The sequence below is a fragment of the Paralichthys olivaceus genome, chromosome 19 (genome assembly GCF_024713975.1).
Source record: "Paralichthys olivaceus isolate ysfri-2021 chromosome 19, ASM2471397v2, whole genome shotgun sequence".
Classification (NCBI taxonomy): Eukaryota; Metazoa; Chordata; class Actinopteri; order Pleuronectiformes; family Paralichthyidae; genus Paralichthys; species Paralichthys olivaceus.
The window spans coordinates 13739247-13759818 of record NC_091111.1 but is presented as its reverse complement, the minus strand read 5'-3'; the positions used below and the strand labels follow the sequence as shown (position 1 = coordinate 13759818).

The 20572-nt window shown below is 40.8% G+C and overlaps 1 protein-coding gene and 1 long non-coding RNA gene across 15 annotated transcripts in view; one reads left to right on the top strand and one right to left on the bottom strand.

The window, feature by feature from the left end:
* The window catches only part of LOC109636187 (uncharacterized), a 34514-nt gene extending 29517 nt beyond the window's left edge, over positions 1–4997 (bottom strand). The window contains exons 1-4 of one of the 4 annotated variants that reach the window (XR_002203176.2): positions 4777–4939; positions 3501–3638; positions 3172–3341; positions 492–2481 (exon numbers count right to left, since the gene is read on the bottom strand). This is a non-coding gene — a long non-coding RNA (uncharacterized lncRNA). Of the gene's footprint in view, positions 1–491; positions 2482–3171; positions 3342–3500; positions 3639–4776 lie in introns of those variants that run through there. The other 3 variants (XR_002203175.2, XR_011239472.1, XR_011239471.1) reach the window with 3 other exon arrangements.
* otofa (otoferlin a) overlaps positions 1–20572 on the top strand; it is a 61140-nt gene that overhangs the window by 29868 nt on the left and 10700 nt on the right. For 6 of the 11 annotated variants that reach the window (XR_011239470.1, XM_069515691.1, XM_069515696.1 and 3 more), the window contains exons 6-34: positions 6921–6994; positions 7118–7244; positions 7398–7452; positions 8022–8153; positions 9270–9332; positions 9702–9786; positions 9964–10123; positions 10246–10432; positions 10607–10793; positions 11620–11843; positions 12840–12948; positions 13061–13247; positions 13380–13500; positions 13753–13853; positions 14250–14340; positions 14627–14743; positions 14886–15038; positions 15638–15830; positions 16233–16357; positions 16464–16598; positions 17296–17457; positions 17887–17958; positions 18244–18363; positions 18445–18606; positions 18715–18877; positions 19286–19452; positions 19650–19679; positions 19780–19917; positions 20004–20079. Coding sequence is in view for 10 of the 11 variants with exons in the window: in XM_069515691.1 (XP_069371792.1) it covers positions 6921–6994; positions 7118–7244; positions 7398–7452; positions 8022–8153; positions 9270–9332; positions 9702–9786; positions 9964–10123; positions 10246–10432; positions 10607–10793; positions 11620–11843; positions 12840–12948; positions 13061–13247; positions 13380–13500; positions 13753–13853; positions 14250–14340; positions 14627–14743; positions 14886–15038; positions 15638–15830; positions 16233–16357; positions 16464–16598; positions 17296–17457; positions 17887–17958; positions 18244–18363; positions 18445–18606; positions 18715–18877; positions 19286–19452; positions 19650–19679; positions 19780–19917; positions 20004–20079 (3716 nt within the window). In the remaining variant the exon portion in view is untranslated. The remainder of the gene's footprint in view (positions 1–6920; positions 6995–7117; positions 7245–7397; positions 7453–8021; positions 8154–9269; positions 9333–9701; positions 9787–9963; positions 10124–10245; positions 10433–10606; positions 10794–11619; positions 11844–12839; positions 12949–13060; positions 13248–13379; positions 13501–13752; positions 13854–14249; positions 14341–14626; positions 14744–14885; positions 15039–15637; positions 15831–16232; positions 16358–16463; positions 16599–17295; positions 17458–17886; positions 17959–18243; positions 18364–18444; positions 18607–18714; positions 18878–19285; positions 19453–19649; positions 19680–19779; positions 19918–20003; positions 20080–20572) is intronic. The other 5 variants (XM_069515697.1, XM_069515699.1, XM_069515698.1 and 2 more) reach the window with 3 other exon arrangements.

Below are 20572 nucleotides of genomic sequence, written 5' to 3'. Positions count from 1 at the left end.
TCCCTGTACTGAACAATGATTAATGGGAGAGCACATAAAATATTGTGTGCTGTCTGCGACACCACAATGAGCCGGCTTTGCAGGGATTTTGTTAATAAATGCATCACCTCCTGAGTGTTTTTACTGCGAGTGAAGCAGAGCTGCTGAATTGTGCCTATGTGCCAGTCATGAAGAGAATGGATTTAAGGCTCCAGTTGTCATTTCATCTGTGGACATGAATTTCAGAGGAAAAAACTGGGATAAAAAGCGGCTCTACAGATCTGATTTTCACACTGGTGCAGAGGCTTAGACAAGATCTATTCCTACTGAAACAATGCATACATTAATCGACATAGCCCCAGTGAAACACAGTAAACAGTCATTGTGTTTATTCAAACAATTACAATATGCATGATTCATTTGCAAATTGTCAAATTACTCTAAGGAGACTATTCAGCTTAAACAATTTCTCTTGCAGAATAATTTACTCAAACAAGCTTATAATTCTTTATCGAGTGCGTGATTCATTTGTCCGTCAGCGTAAACTGCAGTGTTTTCAAACACAGCTCTGGATTACATATTGTGTTGTGTGGTCTTTTATCTCACTCTTCTTTATCTCAGTGTGTCTGCTCGCTGCAGCACCGACTCCCTGTGGAAACACCACAATAGATATCAGCTAATAATGAAACCATGCCATGCATTGACCGTATCTATGTTGATCTTAGATTTAATATTTTTCCTTTTGCTATTATTTGCTACGTACACTAAGGTACTGCTTTATTATCAATGTCAAATAGAATCACAAGCTGTCTCCTGATGCATTGTAATACACAATTATTGTGCACTGTTGCAAGCTGTCAGCTTTCAGATTAACAGTCCTTGTCAGCAGATAAAAAATCTTCAGATGACTGAATCAAGACATTGCTGACACACAGCAATAAAAGTTAAGGCTTCAGAGATTCCGTTTGGAGCTCAGAGATAAGGTCCATAAAAAGAAAAAACATGTATCTTCAGAGTTTAATTTTTATGCCTCTGTGCCAGCCAAAGCCGAAGGCAGTAGCTTTCCAGATTGTCCACGTACGTCCAACTGTCCACCTGTCCCATTCCTTCTGAAAGCTAATTTATGCAGCCGTACACATACGGCAATATCTGTCCGTTTCAAACAATGTAACCATCACAGCCCACATACTTCCATGCATCCTTTATGTTATCGTGATTGTTAAGCAATACATCCACAAGAGGGCAGTGCACGGTCACGTGTTTCTGAGAAAAACAAACGTGTCAATGAGGGAGGAGGTTGTGACAATGTGACAACAAGCTCTGACCTTGTTGAAATTCTTACTCCTGAGTCCTTCTGCTGAGACATACTGAAGTGAAGCGCTTGTCTCTGAATAATTTTGTTCTCGTGTAGATTGTCTCCAGGGACAGCTGTGTTAGCTCTGTTGTTACAGTTCGCTGTGGGTTGCCTTGGTTCTTGTTCTCACCTTATGTGATAGTATGGTGTCTAATGTGAACACTTAAAGCAAGTTTGTTAGTATTACTTATTATTTTAAGTCTTGATGACGACATGAAGACATGCCTCTTGGGGTAAATACCAATTTCTGGTATTACCTGCATGTTGTAAAATTCAGCTGTTTTCCTTCCATTAGTGGTGATTATTTGAAATGTTACATAAAAGGGAACATCCTTGGAATCCCTCAGACTTCTTCTGTTCTGGTCTGGTTGATGCAATAACAGAGTAAAAAATGCAAGAGTGCTACTTGGAGTGGATATAAAATATTAAGTGGCACATGTACATTCTCATACTCCTTCTCTCCTCTTCATTTTCTCCTCCATAGTTCTTTTTATTGCTTCTTTTGTCTGCGTTATGTAGATAGTCTTTCTTAACATACACACAAACACATTTGAATATTGTGGAAATAGATTTATTCTATATGCTGTATAAAAGCACACACAAATAAATGTGTAATATGCCCAAAAGGAAAAAGAAAATGTTTTGTTTGCTGTATGTAGGACGTGTAGAGTTCAAAGCACTTTTTAGGGGCATTAAACTTGCATAAGCTTCTAACTATTTGAAGCTAATGAGGGTAAATTCTGAGGAAACACTCACTAGATCACAAGCAAAAAATGTCAATTACTGAGAGAGTTAATTGGCTACACAAAAGCACATGAAAAGACGATCATATCACAGAGATAAATAACACTGACGTTCTGTTTCAAAGTGGAAAGTTCAAGAAGAAGTCTGCCACACACAAAAATCAAGTTTTGTGAAAGAGACACAGACATAGAGGACTGCAGAACCTTCAATAAGGTTTTTTGATGGAGAGCTCTGGGTTGGGTTTTTGATCCCTAACTGTGTTATCAGGTAAAGCTGATCTTTGTCTGGCTCCAGTTCAGGGGATCCTGGGAGCACCGGATTAAGTGCATCCAACCCATGTGTCAGAGAGGGACAGAGAGCAGGTGTGTGTAGTATATCTCATCCAGCTCCATTCTCTAGAGCCCCTAGAGCAGAAAGTACAGTATATGTCAATGAATTATTGATTCCTGATGGGGTTTTTTTCTGCCCTATATTTATTTATTTTGATCTCAATGGGGGATGGGAGTTTTTTTTTTTTTTTTTTTGCAGTGGCCAAGAGTGTTTCAACATGAAGACATCACATGCAAATATGTAAATTAAGAAAACATCACTAGTAGCTGATGAAAACTAAGACCAACCATTACATGAATACTGGATCATTATTTGACCAAAATAAATGCTCATACACTCAACAGGAAACAATGTCTGAATAGCACAAAGGAGAACAGCATGAAAGAAGTTAGATAAAGATACTGTCGTACTGCACATCCACATTTTCTTTACCCACTCCTGTCCATGTTTGACCATTCACTTGCAGAAAGTTCTGATTCAAATGGACTTAACTCTTATTTACTCACTTGTCCTCTGATGCATATGCCTCAGTTTGACATGAGCATTAAAGTTAAATTCACAACTATGAGGGAAATGTTTTCAAATCTCTGTTTTATGGAGGAGATGGAAATCAAGCTGCCAGAAACTAACAAATAACCCTGGAAATAAATCTGCTTCATAGATGAATGATCTCCATTCATGTTGATAAATGATCTCACTCATCTTTGTGGAAATCTATGTAATCAAGCAGTTTATACACTTTTTTTTGAATCTCTCACAATTACCCTTTCGTGTGGCGTTTGCATGTCCTCTGTGTCTCTGGGGGTTTTCACCAGTTACTACAGCTTCCTTTCACCATCCAAGACATGTAGATTGGTGTTGGGTAACTGGATTCTCTAGATTGATTGTAGGCATGAATGGTTGTTTGTCTTTGTATGTTGGCCCGTGTACCTGGCTGGGCAACAGTGGGCTAGAGGTCAATAAATGGTAAGCAGTATAGACCATAGATAGATGGAGGTTTTGTTGTACATATATGTCTCCAATGTCAGTCAACGCTGGTTTCGTTTCACCATGACAAAATTGTTTTTGTTACCTAAACTTAACTAGACTTTACCTCTTGAGGTGGCATCTATATGGATCGGTCCTGAGGTCCTTTCCAAGTGCTCCACGTGATCTGGACAGCTTTATCAGCCGTGATGAGTGTGCGTCCAATGATGATAATAACGTTTCCTTCAGTTCCACTTCAGTAATTCTAAAAATCAAGTGTTACAGACATTCTGATCACTTTCTCTGCACACACTACATGACAAGGAGATCAAAATGCAAACAAATCTAAGATCAATTTAACCATATTAATTTTAAAACAATTTCAACACTTTCATAAAAACTTAGGCAATTAATTATGTCAAGGAGTAATACCACAGCTTTGAATAAAACAGAAAAGACATTAAAAGACATCACATATACCCTGGAATGCAGAAATTGAAGATGATTCAATTAGCATCAAAAGTTACCATTAGTTAAGTTCATTGTTAGCTATTTGTAAGTCAGGAAAAACTGTTTATCATAATATATAACTGACACAAAAAGCCTCACTGCAGCCCGCTCCACAAACTTGACAGAATTTAGATGGTGAGGGCTTCATTAAAAAACAATACATCAGGTAGCTTACAGGTAGCTTATAGGTAGCTTACAGGTAGCTTATAGGTAGCTGACAGGTAGCTTACAGGTAGCTTACAGGTAGCTTATAGGTAGCTTACAGGTAGCTTATAGGTAGCTGACAGGTAGCTTACAGGTAGCTTACAGGTAGCTTATAGGTAGCTTACAGGTAGCTTATAGGTAGCTTACAGGTAGCTTATAGGTAGCTGACAGGTAGCTGACAGGTAGCTTATAGGTAGCTTATAGGTAGCTTATAGGTAGCTGACAGGTAGCTTATATGTAGCTTATAGGTAGCTTATAGGTAGCTGACAGGTAGCTTATAGGTAGCTTATAGGTAGCTTACAGGTAGCTGACAGGTAGCTGACAGGTAGCTTATATGTAGCTTATAGGTAGCTTATAGGTAGCTGACAGGTAGCTGACAGGTAGCTTACAGGTAGCTTACAGGTAGCTTACAGGTAGCTTATAGGTAGCTTACAGGTAGCTTATAGGTAGCTTACAGGTAGCTTACAGGTAGCTGACAGGTAGCTGACAGGTAGCTTATAGGTAGCTTATAGGTAGCTTATAGGTAGCTGACAGGTAGCTGACAGGTAGCTTATAGGTAGCTTATATGTAGCTTATAGGTAGCTTATAGGTAGCTGACAGGTAGCTTATAGGTAGCTTACAGGTAGCTTATAGGTAGCTTATAGGTAGCTTACAGGTAGCTTATAGGTAGCTTTGTAAACGTTACGAACCTTTGCATTCAGAAGACAACGGGTCGCAGAATAACCAGTAGACAAACGGTAAGAACAGCACAGAGAGTCTGAGCTGGATCTTAGGTGCTGGAGGAAACCGAGGAGCTGCAGCAACACTCCAACATGTCTTACTGACGGAGCCGCTGTTTGAAATGCGCATGCGCGGTGATACTGAGTAGGTTGTGACGTCGGGTCACGCGGGTGCACACCTTAACACACTTGAACAAAATAAACACATACACGTGCACTTTGTGACTAGGTAAAACATTTTTTTAGGATTAGCACCTTGTTCTGAAGTCAATATTGAGGTCAGGATTATAATCACCAGGTTAGACATGTAGTTTCTATGTTAAATTTAAAGTATTTGTCTGAGGCATATACAGTGAGATGTTCTCAGTTTAATGTTGATGTGTCCTCTAAGTAATATAAAAATATTCAAGCACAACATTACAGGAAGTTTAAATCTTTAAACTCTAAAATCTGTTTAGTTTTTGGTGGTGATGTATAGAGCCCCACCCACTCCATCTTTCTCCTCTTCCTCCTCCTCTCTATGTATCTCCAACCATCTACCTCCACCTCTCTCTCTCTCTCTCCCTTCCCTCCTCCCTCCCTTATCATCCACTCACCTGTACCAGCTGTTATCGGCCTGGTTGGTTTGTTGGTACTCTAGACGCGTGAGGAATGTGGAAATACAGTTCAAAATAGGAAGAATCTAAAGGGGCAGATTTATATTGATCCGACAACTCTGTGGAATTGAGTAGGACCAGTGGAGTCTTTCATGTGGTATGTATGAAAAACACATTTTACACGTGTGAGTTTGTTTTGCTACCTTGTTGGTAAATTACATGGAGGCAATAGGTTGGATTACTGGAGCATCTCATTTTGCTGTTGCAGTCACTGGGGCTATTGATTCTTTTTTTCCTAGTGATACAATTGTTCATGCAGAAAATGGGGGAAATGCCCACCACAGTCAAAGGTGGTGTTTCAGATTCATATCTTCACTAAAAACTATTCAATGTTTTATCATATAAAACTAAAAAAGCAGCTCACATTTGAGTAGCTGTAATGTGCAATTGTTTGCCTTTTTGCTTTATAAATTACCTAATTTATTACTGTATCCAAATTTTTGTCAATCAACTTTCTATTAATTAGAGAATTGAATGATCCAATTACTTTTTCAGCACCACAATGAAAATGTTTTTCCTTTAAAGATCTTTTCCAGAGTTTTCTTTAAAAATATTCACACATGCTGTTTCAGCTCTATGAAACTGCCCATCAGTTGTGAACGTACCAGTGAAACTGTGTTTTTTGGACACAATGGAGACAGGAAATCCATGTAGTGTATCTATAAGTATGCTTGCCCTTGATTTGACTGGAAAAGCTTTTCATCCCAATGTTGATGAGTGATTCCTTAGTCTTTCTTGACTTTTATTCCAGTTCTCTGGCCTCCAGGCTTTTACTTTTAAATCATGCTTGGCACTCAGCCGTGAACCTTTCTAGTGAGACGTTGACATAGATTTCCGTAAAACCATCCTCTTCACCATATTCCATGAAATGAGGTTGAAGGTTGCCTCTAGAATAATGTTGGAGTGATCAAAGCAGAAACTGAACTCGACTCTGAAGGATCATTCGAGGAAAACAAAAGGATTCATTAATTTCCTGACATGTATACATATCCGCAGCAAATTGGACGGTCACCCTCATTTTCAATTATTAAGGCCCCTCATTTGTCGTCCTGCTGCTGACATCACAAGCTCTTTGTCATTGTGGTGATATGTGATCCAGATGATGTCAATGTGGAGACACCGGATACTCTTGTGACTGAGGGTCTGGAGAACTGGCAGCAGTGTGGGGGGGGGATCCACTGGAATCAAGTGTCTAGCCAGGTCACAAAGATGTCCATGATATATGGACAGTACATGTGGTGTTGGGTTGCATGTTGAATATGTCCACATATGGGCAGTGGAGTTTTAAGTTCAGCACTTGTTAATGTTAATCAATATGACTCGATGAGACACATATATGAAGTTGATTAATCTGAAGATGGATAAAAGTGAAACAGACAAAAGATTCACTTTATAATATCAATTCCTCTTCCTCTCTCCTCCTTCTCTCTTATCTGCTGTCACTTTCTCCCTCACCAGAGCAGGGAAGGGAGTTTTCTCAGCCATGAAGCTCGGCAAGATGAAAAGCTCTAAAGACGATCACAAGAGAGGAGGTAAAACCAGATACATTTTTGATGGGCTTCAAACTTGTGGATTTGAATATACCATAGAATGTAGCACAATCCTTTAAATTTTCCACCAAGTATTAGTTTTAATTCTTTATTTGACTTGTCCAGATGAGCCGGCAGTCCTAGACATGGATGACCTGGACAGAAGGGCGATCCATCTTGCTGGAACACTTGACCCAGACACCATCTCCCTGGCCTCTGTCACTGCCGTCACCACTAACGTGTCAAATAAGAGGTATGATGTTCATTCATACTCTAACGCATGTGTTTTTCAAATATGAAACTGCTAATGCCACTGCACATCTTGACGCAGAGAGCACAGTGCTATCATTGTCCTTGTTATCTGTCAGTGTACTGTAGAAAAATCATTAATTTTGTATTTCTTCAGGTCAAAACCAGATATAAAGATGGAACCGGGCTCTGGACGACCAGTGGATTATCAGGTGTGTGTGTGTGTGTGTGTGTGTCTTGTGTCATATGCCTTTGTCTTTCTTTACAATCAAAGCAGTTGTGACTACCACACTAAATGTATTCACTACAACATCAGAAAGAAGAAGGAAAAGAATAATTGTGGGCCCAGTGTAACATCCTCCTGTGCCTGCGCTCATGGCCTATTTTCATGGCCTATTTAACTTAAAATCATGCATACACTAATACATCAGTCAAGTGGAGTCTTGTTGTAATTGTAAGTTGCAGACTCATCCTCACTTTTTCTTTTCTATTTTTCTTGTTTCTCTCTGTTCCTCTTGATCATCAAAAGACTAATTAAACCTGTGGGATTTTGCTGTAATCTGAAAACGTTCTCAGAGTCAGTAAAATCACAGTTTGAAATAGGGAAATCGAAGGAAAAGTCCTCACCACCTGGAATCAGCCTCATTAGAGTTTGTTAAAGATCAATTTGGATGGTTTGACTCTGAGGTGTTAAACTCAACAGGGTAAATACCGTGCAGTTGTGTGATTAGTGATAAAAGTCCGTTTGTTGTAGATCTAATGTGTTGATCTCTCCCATCAGATCAGCATCACAGTGATCGAGGCTCGGCAGCTGATAGGCCTCAACATGGACCCTGTGGTGTGTGTGGAGATTGGAGACGACAAGAAGTACACATCCATGAAGGAGTCCACCAACTGCCCATACTACAATGAGGTGAGAAAGTCCTCTCCGCAAGAAAGCGAATAATTAATAATTCATGCAATAACAACTACCTTCCTTTTGACCTCTGAATGTCGGAATCACTGATGCGATTTTCTACATTGTGGTTTTCTAGTCATAGACATTAAAGTGGCTCAATGTGCTTTAACACATCATAGGTAAAAAAAAACAAAAAAACATTTTACAGTGTAGAATCCGTTGTAAAGTGTCAGTGAATACATTCTTTTTTATCTTCTCAGGAGCTAGAGTGTCCTAGAGGTATTCATCGTTGTTCTCATTGATGAGCTAGTCTTTTTTCATTATTTTAAAATACTACATATGGCTCTTAACTCGAGACTTCTTGCCTTCACTTGAAACTTTCCTCGACAGCAGAGGAATCGCTCTTGTTAGTCAAAAGTAATAAGAATTATGCAGAACTCACAGCCTCAGCTCCGTGTCCTGCTGGGAGCGATGTGAAGGTTTGTCTCCCATCGATTTATTTGTGTGAAGGTCCCCCGCGGGCAGAAAAACCTGGAAACAAGAGTAATCTAGATAAGCATCAATCTCTCTGTCCTCGAACTGAGACACACCAGTTTGTTCAGTGCCTTAGAAGTATTTCACTTGTTTTTCTGTGGGTTAAGGGGACATGGTTCTCTAGCCCGTAGTTATGTCTTGACCGAGGTGAACAGAAGCTGCATTATGTAAAATTAACTACTGCAAAGGCATGAAAGTCTTAGATGCAGACGTGTGAATTATCCATGTCTTTTCAAGCCTCTCATCTCCACATCTAAAGGATTGAAACCTGGAGGGGCTGAAGTTAAAATATGTGTTCTTAAAAATTCACTCCTCTGTTTGGGTCTTCCAATGTTGACCTTTTCTGCACATCATCAAAAATAAATAAATCACTCCCCTTCAAAAGGCAGCTGATCTCCTGTGAGGCTGATATATTAATGAAAAGATCACATTTCTGTTTGTTGCATCAGATCCTCAGGTGAACTCTGCATTGGTTGTTGACTGAACCTCAAAGTTATCCTCAAACAACTGTTTTCGCACATTTCACTCGCAGAACAAAAACAAAAGTGTTTTCTCATGGAAGAATAAGTGAAAAAATATTTTCTCTCTCTTCTGCAGTATTTTGTCTTTGACTTCCACGTTCCTCCTGATGTCATGTTTGACAAGATCATCAAGCTCTCAGTGAGTACTGTGCTAGTTTAGGTCTCTGCTTCAGAGCAGTTTGCTGCAGAAATATAGCTGAAATTAATATTAACTTTTAATACCTGGTAAAAAGGGGAAGAGTAGATGTTACAGTCCTTTGGGATGTAAACCCATAAAGTGATATTGCTGGTTATTGCATTAATGAGGTTAAATGATGTTCCCAGAGAGTCACTTGTGATAAATGTGTTATGTTGAAGAAATCATGCAGCCCCTTGCTTACCATTATGTAAATAGCCAGCTGCACTCACAGGTTTATGAATGATTTATGATGATTTATGATGATGTGCTTTAATACAATGATCGTTTGAACATTATGCTAATACTTCATCCTTAATTCTGTCTAATTAGGTGATTCACTCCAAAAACCTCCTTCGGAGTGGGACCTTGGTGGGAACATTTAAGATGGATGTTGGGACAGTTTACTTTCAGCCTGGTACAAACTGTAGCTCTGATGATAATGACTGCTGATAGCATGTGTGCGCATGTTTGATTTGTCTTGTATGAGTAGATTTTTTTCACATTGATATTAAAGTTTGATTTTAGTTTGTTGTAAACTGACAAAAGAATATTTCTTGTTTTTTTGGGGGGGCTATATTGACATCTACTCCAGAACACCAGTTCTACCACAAGTGGGCCATCCTGTCTGACCCTGATGACATCACAGCTGGATGTAAAGGATATGTTAAGTGTGACATTGCTGTGGTTGGAAAGGGTGACAACATCAAGACACCACATAAGGCTAACGAGACTGATGAAGACGACGTAGAGGGGTAATGAGCTGTCGATGATCAAATTGGATTGATTTAGAAAAAAGGCAGTGTGTCTACTATAAATTAAATATTATAACTTAGTCTCGTCTCCCACTGAGAGCTTGCTGTTGTTTGTCTTCCAGAAACCTCCTGCTCCCAGAGGGCATCCCAGCCGAGAGGCAGTGGGCAAGGTTTTATGTGAAGATCTACCGTGCAGAGGGACTTCCTAAAATGAACACCAGCATAATGGCAAATGTGAAAAAGGCCTTCATAGGAGAGAACAGAGATCTGGTGGACCCCTACGTTCAAGTGCAGTTTGCTGGGCAGAAAGTAACTCCCTCCACCTCCTGCTGTCCTCTATTCTTTTCTAGTTCAAGCTGTTGTTACTTGTGTTTGTGTGTGGAGGAGAGTGGATTGCATGTAGCCCCAGCCTGGGAGGAGAGGACGGAGGAGCAGGCTAAAAGGAAGTGAATCAAAAAGTGTTTTCCCTCCATGTTTCTCCAGGGGAAAACTTCTGTCCAGAAGAGCAGTTATGAACCGATCTGGAATGAGCAGGTCGTCTTTACTGAACTCTTCCCTCCACTCTGCAAACGCCTGAAGATCCAGATTCGAGACTCAGATAAGGTCAACGACGTTGCCATAGGAACCCATTTTATTGACCTACGCAAGATATCAAATGATGGTGATAAAGGTGAGTGAAACAAATGCACAGGGCAGCATGTCAGCACTTTGTCTTACTAGCATTGAGTAGCTGTCAGGTACATTAATTAGTCAGGACTTAACTAGTTAATATTTTACTGTATGTAGTAATTAGCAGAGCTAGATTGTGAATCAAGCCACTGACCTTCGGCTAATGGCTGTATGAATTTATTGGATGACATTCAAATCGACTGCGAGTCAATACATACATTTGCATTAATTAAACCAAACTGCATGAAACATTAAGAGGAATTAAGTTATGTTACATTTGTGTCTCTAAAGGCTGTTTTTATATCATTTGAAGAAAAGGTTTCGAGCGTTGCCACAGAATTCTATTCTGTTTTTTAATGAAAACTTACAGAAACTCAAACATTTCTGTAATGTGAAGATAACACAGTCATAGAAATGCCCGAGATAATGGATTTGATAGTGATCTCTTCAAAGTGGGTTATGACAACAGCACAGTGAAGGATGAGGATAAGATCAGAGGACTTGATTGAAGAATGAAAACTTAACTTAAAATGTGGATGAATGAAATGACTTCCTTGGAGAAAACTTCTAAAAGTGTTTTTAAAGAAAACATCAGCAAGATTTGGGGGATAGTTTTAAATCATCTGGATAAAAATAAAAACCCCCAGAGGAAGGATTGTGATTGTCATCAGAAAATATGTAAACGATTGAGTTTTATCTGTTGGTTGGGTGGGAGTGGATAAGAAATTTGCGATGGCTTATGTCAGACAAATTTCAAATATAATAAAAGAATAAAGATTTTTTTAGAATATCACATCATCTCCTTCTTTTCCATTTGCTGTCTCCAGGGTTCCTGCCCACCATGGGCCCGGCCTGGGTCAACATGTACGGCTCCACTCGTCAGTACACTCTGATGGACGAGCACCAGGACCTGAATGACGGACTTGGAGAAGGAGTGTCCTTTAGAGCCCGACTTCTGATCTCTGTCGCCGTGGAGATCCTGGACACCACTTCCCCTGAAATCATCAGTTCCACTGATGTCCAGGTGGAGACTGTGTCCAACATCTCAGAGGTGAGAAGACCTGACTGCTAAAATGGCGAAGGGATTTTTCTGTGCGTGTATTTGTTTCATGCAATGGAATTACTCAAAGTCAAAGAAAAGCTGTAACCTCAACCTGTGATCCAAGAGAGTAGTTGTTTGACCTCCTCTGACCTGTGTATTGGCACATGTGTAGTTAACTGCTCACCAGGGAAATCCGAAATACCAGATGTGATGTTTCAGGGCAAGCTTGACAGCTATTTGACCTCTTGCCCATTAGGGTGTAAATGTCTCCCCTGGGATCAGTCATTTGTGTGCCAGTTGTAAAGTACAGTTATGGTTTGTTTGTTTTGGGGGGTTATATAACATGGGTTCGTTTAATTATTTGTCACACTACATAAAAGTGCATTTGTCTTCCTAATTTCAAAAGATTTTAAAAGAGCAGGAAATGATGATGAACTGACTTCAGAGTTATAAAAGAAAGAAATATTGTCACAACTAGATTGCAAAGTTAATGTGTTCGGTATTTGAAAAATAGCTAAAAATGATTATTTTGATGAAATGGAAATCTACTCCCTTCATTGTTTAAAAGGTGTCTCAATGATGTGGATTCCTGTGTCTATTTGTAGGAGATGAGTGTAGTTGCTATCTGACTCATACTGTAAATGACGCAGCTGCAACCAGAGCAAACACCTGTCAAATCATAATCACTCTGACAATTTACAGTCGTTTTCAGCCTGTGTGGACATTTCTGCGTGTACAACACATGCAGCATCTGAGCCAGGTGTGGGCCAGTAATGGTCAAACATACTGAATGAATAAAAATATGTTAGAGAATAGAGCACTCACAAAATAAGTAGCTCAGTAATTCAGTGAAGACACTGGGGGCATTTATATGTATACATTGGATTATATAAAGCAGCTCCACAGACAGTAATCGCTCCACAGACACAGATAATAAAATGAACACACACTGCTTCAATAAAATGTTCCCCCATATGTTTATTGCTGTTCTTCCCACTCCATCAGAGCGCCACAGGGAAAATAGAAGAGTTCTTCCTCTTCGGTTCCTTCCTGGAGGCCACCATGATCGACAGGAAGATTGGTGACAAAACGATAAGTTTCGAAATTACAATAGGTAAATAAAAAGCTTATCTAACCTTATTATTATTGGCCACCACTCTGTGAGTATTACAGAGAGATTTAACAGCAAACACCTTAACAGCCTGTAATGCTCTGCTGTGTAACAGGTAACTACGGCAACCAGATAGATGGTGTAAGCAAGCCCTCATCAGTGAAGAAAAAGAAGAAAGATGCAGAGAACGAAGAGGAGGAGAGCGAGCTCATTCACAACTCGAGCGAGGACGAGGCGGACGAGGGGGGGGACATGGTCTCAGTCTCCTCCACTCCGCTTATGAGGCCCGTCATCACAGACAGGTCAGAGGTCAAATGTCACAGGCGCGATAAAGGATACTCCAAATTTAATGTTTTACTCATTTATTTACAGCATAAGCCAGACTAACCTTTAAAAAACCCACATTATATTTATATATACTTATATCTTTACAGAAATTACTTTCATCTTCCCTACTTTGAAAAGAAGCCGTGTGTCTACATCAAGAGCTGGTGGCAGGACCAAAGAAGACGACTATACAACTCCAATATGATGGACAAGATCGCTGACAAGCTGGTCAGTGTGCACGTGTCAGGCAGCTGGACAGGTTATAAGTCTGATGTGCTGCAGCATCAACACAAAAGTTGATGATAGAAGTATTAAGATGCATAGAATTGAAATACAATGCTTATATTTGAGTACTACTGAGTAGTACTGGTTTGTGCAGATAACAGTTATCTGGTATTTGTAAAATATGTCTTGGATCTTTATCTTTGAGTCCGAATAACTTGTTTTGTGCTAAGCTCCAGTGTGTCTGTGTCCATGCAGGAGGAGGGTTTGAATGATGTTCAGGAGGTCATAAAGACGGAGAAGGCCTTTCCAGAGCGCAGACTCAGGGGAGTGCTGGAGGAGCTCAGTGTTGGCTGCAGGCAAGCTGCATAATAATATTCAAGAGATTGAATTGACTGATTGATCCTGTATCAAAACTGACAAAGGGACTCTGATACAGAGAGCTTCTCCTTACAGGGACATTTGTAAAACAGCTGTTAGTGCTAAAATAGAGTAATTAATAACCAGAAAAAGAGTGTGAGCTGCACTCTTCATCAAGACAGCAGCTTTCTGCACGGTGGTATCTCTAAAAACAAGTCATTATGGTTGTCATGGTGAAAGGCATCAGCAGTTTCATGTTTTTCTTCTTTCTTTGCTTTCAGTTCCTTGTTCACTGCTAAAATGTTGCTTTTCGGATCACAGAAGAATACTGTTTATAGGATTGATTCACAAATCATGCTCGTGTCTCATGCTTTGTATTTTCTGGTCATTTCTAGTCGCTTCGTGACTCTGGCTAACAAGGACGTGAACCAGGCAGGCAGAACCAAACTGGATCGAGAACGGCTCAAGTCCTGCATGAGGGAAATGGTGGGATTTATTTTTTCTTACATAGATAAGAAAAGACATAGTGTGAGCAAAGGAGCAGAGTCCCTGAATACTACTGTATTAAAGAATGACAGGAAAGACTGGAAATTATAATATATATTTGCATTCATATAATTCTGTGGAATGCATTTGCAAAGCTATCTCATTTTTAGAATTCAAATGAGCAGGGATTTAATGACTGAGAAAGAGAAGGTTAATAGGTCTGAAGGATCATATGAGAAACATCAACTGTTTGAATCATCATCATCACTGATCTCCCCTCCTGCAGGACAGCATGGGTCAGCAGGCCAAGCAGATTCGGACTCAGGTGAAGAAGAACACGGTCAGAGACAAACTCAAGCTGGCACAGAACTTCCTGCAGAAGCTCCGTTTCCTCGCTGATGAGGTGCAGATCTACTTCTGTTTAACTCTGCTTCTATAAACTGTACACGACATGTACCAGTACAGAATCAACATTTCTGTGCACCATTTAACAGTTGGGGAAAGACACTGGGGTTAATGCTATCCTGCATATTTATCTCCTCCAGCCTCAGCACAGCACACCAGATGTTTTCATCTGGATGATGTGTAACAACAAGCGTATCGCTTATGCCCGGATTCCCTCCAAAGACATCCTGTACTCCATAGTGGATGAGGAAACTGGTAAAGACTGTGGTAAAGTCAAAGCCGTCTTCCTCAAGGTATCATCAGCTCTACCCGCTCCTCCCTCACTCAACCTCTATTTGCTTCACACATCAAAACACACTTTGCTAAAGAGAGTTATTATTGTAGTTGCTTGTAAAATCTGGAACCATGTAAGATTAAGTTAGACTTTGCTATTTAGTGCACAGTGAGACAATCAGTATTAGTGAAGTCATGATACAAGATTAGTATTGAAGAGTGTTATAATGTATAGACTTATAAATCTAGGAGAGAAGGTTGAAAATCAATGGTAATATTAATATGTATGGATTGGGCCTTGCTGTAGCTTTGTCTCCAGTGTTAAATGGTTGACTTGTGGTAATAAAACTGAAGAGAGGATGTAATTCTACAGTATTTTTTAGCTTCATCATGATCCATGTTTTATTCCCTGGAGAAATTGGTTAAAATGTCAGAAAACGCCCTGTCTTGCAATGTTTACGAAAGTGGGGAAAAAATCCTGGATCCACCCCAAAATTCTGTCTTGGGCCATGTCCCAACAGAATTGATTCAGCAGTTTTTGCATAATCCTGTTGACAGATGGGCAAAAGGCAATGAAATCGTAACCTCCTCTGTGCCCATGTCTGTCCTGTGTCCTCAGCTGCCTGGTAAGAAGGGCTTTGGTCCTGCAGGTTGGACCGTGCAAGCTAAGCTGGAGTTGTATCTATGGCTGGGCCTCAACAAGCAGAGAAAGGACTTCCTCAGCGGTTTGCCCAATGGTTTTGAAGAGATTAAAGCTGCCAATATGGGCCCCAGTCTTCAGTCTGTCCCTCCTGTCAGCCTTGTCTACAACAGTAAGTACAGTAAACATAAGAAATTACTAAATGAGGCAAGTCACATCTGCTCTGCAGGTGACACACTAGTTAGTTTCCTGCACTATTGTACAAAGTTTTGCTTTAACTTTTACTTCAGTGTTTTGCATAAATTTCCCTCTATTTCATCAGATTTTCTCTTTGCTCACCATTAAAAATAAACTCTAAAATCAATCAGAGGCAAGACAAACAAACTCACTCAAGACATTTGACTTCAATCGATCTCTTTTACTTTGTGGTTCACTTCAAAATGAGTCACAGAGGGCATTGATTGTAAGTTTGTGTGGGTGTGTGTGTGTGTGTGTGTGTGTGTGTGTGTGCGTGCGTGCGTGCGTGCGTGCGTGTGTGTGTGTGTGTGTGTGTGTGTGTGTGTGTGTCTAACAGTGAAGCAGGTTTTTCAGCTGCGAGCACACATGTACCAGGCCCGCAGTCTGTTTGCTGCTGACAGCAGTGGCCTTTCAGACCCCTTTGCTCGGGTCTTCTTCTCCACACACAGCCAGGTCACTGAGGTAAGAGCATGACTGTGTGTGTGTTTACATTTTGTGTGCTCATATGACAAACAGTGAAAGTGTGTTATGAGTTTGTGTGAACTGCATTGATGTGTGTGTTCGTCAGGTCCTGAGTGAGACCCTTTGTCCTACGTGGGACCAGCTGCTGGTGTTTGACGATGTGGAGTTGTTCGGGGAGGCCAGCGAGCTGAGAGACGACCCGCCGATCATTGTCGTTGAAATCTTTGACCAGGACACTGTGGTAGGCTCCTAAAGCTGCGTCAATGAACGGCTGCAACATAGAGAAACTGCTTTTGCGCTCATAAAACTAAAACTGCTTTGCTTCTCCATCCCTCATGTTCTATCCATCTTTGTCTCACTCATCCACCGTGTCCCTCACATTAACGCTGACCTCGCTGCTGCTGGTTTAATAGAGTGTGAAACCATTAGTAATTTAAAGCCTGTGTGAATTACCAATTCTAATAGAAACTGGTGGCTGTTGCAGCGTGGGTTGTTTGGTTCATGCAGCTGCTAATGAGCTCTGGAAAAGTTAAGGAAAAACATACAAGCACCTTCTCCACTTTTGCTTTTTCTCCATTTATAATAACAGTTTCCTCTGTCGCAGCTGTGGCCATAACAGTGTCGCAGTGGAGATGCTTGTGTGGAACAGAGGTGTAGAAAGTTTATTGGAAAATATTTACAAGCGTCTCTGTTTGACTCCTCTTTTTTTGACTCCTCTTTTTTTGACTCTTTTTTATTATATTTCACTGTAATATTCACTAAATAATAATTTAATAAAATGCACTTAAAAAAAAAAAAAAGGAAACCTTCGACCACTCTGACCAATACTGACCCCAAGTGGCCACCGTGCACCCAGCACCTCTCACACTCATGTCTAACTCCCTTCCCTTGTCCCCCCTGACTGTCTCGACTGCCCCCTGTCACGATGTGGTGTTCAGGGCAAGGCAGAGTTCATAGGTAGGACGTTTGCGAAGCCCACCATCAAGATGTGTGACGAGCACTATGGCCCGCCGAGGTTCCCGCCGCAGCTGGAGTACTACCAGGTTTACAGAGGGAACTGCACCGCAGGGGAACTCCTGGCTGCATTTGAACTGCTGCAGGTGTGGTTTGAAAGAACTCACATGAATAAACACAGACTAATTATTGAGTGTGTTTCCATATGCATGCACACACAGATTGCATTTCACTACTTCATAGAAAGGGAGTTATAGTAAACCACATACTGTAGATAATTAAGGGAGTGTGCTTTTCAGAATGATATGTAGCATGCAAAAAAACAAAAATACGGCCTTCCTTTCTTTGTCTTGAAAACTTTTCGCTCCATTACTAGTTTATTTCTTGCTCTTTGCCATACTCCTCTTCACTTGCTCTTTATTCTCACTATACATTTCCTCTTGACCTTTTAAATGACTGTTTCCCTTCGTTTCCTCTGCCCACAGCCCCCTCATCCTTTTCCATCCACTAACATGCTTATAATCCTTCTTTCGCTTTTAAAATTTCCTTCCTCTGCCTCCTCCTGCTGCCTACAGATACCTTTTGATGTGGAGGAGATCAGGCGAGCTCTCATCGCTGTCCATAACTTTGCTGTACCGCAAATTAAGGTGGTCTTTGCATTCTCTCTTTTCCTCCCATCACATCTTTGGCTACTCTGTCGCCAGTGTTTCTAATGCAGTCTTTATTCTCTCTAATTTCCAACTCTGACATTAGCTTTTACTTTCTCTGCACCTCTTCAAAGTTGTCTTATTGAGCAATGACAAAATGAATCCAAATTATTAGGACTGTGGGAAAGAAATTCGGTACGGTGCACATACCACCATGCACCATACAGATACACACATCCAATAAATAAAACCTGTTTTATATTCCCCCCACTCTTTCTGATATAGATTGGCCAAGGAGGCAGAGTTGAGCTTCCTCCCCTTGAGGGCCCAACGGACTCAGAGCATGGGCCCATTCTTCCTGTGCCGTTGGGCATCAGACCAATCTTGAGCCGCTACCGCATTGAAGTGAGATTTTAAACCACCGACTTGTGTTTTTATCTCTGAAGATGATCTTTCATCACCGCTGCTGTTTTTTTTCTCGTTCAGGTTTTGTTCTGGGGGTTAAGGGACCTTAAGAGGATTAATTTGGCTCAGGTGGATCGACCTCGTGTGGATATAGAGTGTGCGGGTAGAGGTGTCCAATCTGCTCTCATCCAGAACTACAAGAAAAACCCCAACTTCAGCACCTTGGTCAAATGGTTTGAGGTGGTGAGTACAACTGCAGACTTCCATGAAACTTGACTTGAAATTCATCTGGTAATCTTTACTTTTCTTGGAAGGGTCTAACATCTTAGCTGTTACTGTCTTCGTCCTCAGGACCTTCCAGAGAATGAGCTCCTGCACCCTCCTCTCAACATCCGGGTGGTGGACTGTCGAGCGTTTGGCCGATACATCCTGGTTGGGTCGCATGCTGTCACCAGCCTGAGACGCTTCATCTACAGCGCCCCAGACAAGACCTCCAACAACTGGGCCACTGCAGGTGCTGACATTCAACTGAAATTATATAGTCATTAGTTAGCAAAGAGAATGTTTTGTTGTTCTCCCAGCTGGGGTTTCTCTTTTCTGAACAAACATGTTGAATATTTAATGACAGTTGCCTTCAGTAATAACTTTCTTTGTTTCTCTATGCCTAGTGAAAAACAAGCAACTTCTAAATTAATATTACAGATTTTATAGAACTTTCCAAAAGCAATTTTACCTTTAGAGTTTGAGTTAAACTTGCTCACTAAAGAATGGATTTTCATTCTTTATTAACTTTGATGATTTCTCTGCTTGTTTTTCCACTTTTTTCTTCCTCCCTCCATCTTCATCTTCTCTTGCATGTCCTTGGCTGTGCCCTCTGCTGCTTCCACCTGTTGCCGTCTTTGCCCTGCGGCCTCACTTCCAGCTAAGCTAATGAACGGCTACATGGTCCTTGCAAATGGTGGCTCGCAGCCTTGCTCCTCACCCAGCATTTCCTCCCGCACATTCTCTCGCCCCGCAGGTGACATCATCGTCAACTTGGACGCTGAACCTCTGGCCCGAAAGATGGACACAGTCGTCAAGTTAGATGCCGTAAGCTTGTCTTTAGATCATGTATAGTAAAGCACTGCCTGCTCATTTCTATAGTAAACTGTGTGTTTATATATGTTAATGTTGGAAGTTGTAGAGCTGCTTTATGTCCAGTCCTCTCTACATGTGCTACACCTACCTGCATCGTCCATTGTGTGTATTAACCCTCGTGTTGTTTTATGTAATGCCCCCTATAATAGATGTCTGATGCTGTTGTAAAAGTTGACATGGTGAGTAATCGCTCCTATAGAAATTTGGCAATGTGCCCTCTGATGGCTCAGTCTGATCAGACCTGAAGCTACTGAGAATCACCTTAGTGTTTTTTAACAGACTGAAGAGGAGATCGACAAAGAGAAGAAGAAGAAGAAGAAGAAAAAGAAGGGAGGAGTCGAGGAAGAAGAAGAGACGGATGAGAGCGTGCTGGACTGGTGGTCCAAATATTTTGCCTCGATAGAGACGCTGAAGGAGGTGGGCCTGCTCTAGTCTAATCTCACAGGATTGACTTGCTCATGAGATTTGAGAGTAAAACTTTTTTTCTCGCTTGGTTTTTCCAGACCCTAAGAGCTCAGGAGGCAGCTCAGGCAGAGGCGGAGGAGAGAGAGGACCTGGAGATAGCTGCAGAGGCGGCAGGTATTGAACTCTAGTGAATCAAACAGGGTCCGACAGTGTGCCTCTATGTCTGCTGCTTGGGAGATGTTGCCAGTATTGGATTGTAAATTGGGCACGAGAACATATTCAAGTACTTTCTTAGAGTTGCGAAAAATTATTCTTTTTGTTGTTATGTCTTTTGAATTGATACCATGCAGTAATATTAGAAAGCTGCTCTACTTTATATAACAGAGAAAAAATATTAATAGTTAAACTTATGTCAGCTATTGTGACAGTGAGGGAAAACTTGAAGGGTGGAGGAGGGAAGGCAGACGACGTCTCAAGCAGAAGTATTTATTCCCAATAAATAATAATAATATGAACAGTTATATTTCCATCACTAGATCCAAGATGTCCTTGCAAAAATAATTATAATAATCACCCCAAGTCGCAGTGGCCACATACCATCTTCATTTGCAGCTACTCTCAATCTTAACCTTGGCTCATCTCGCTAAATCATTGTTGTCTTTTCAAT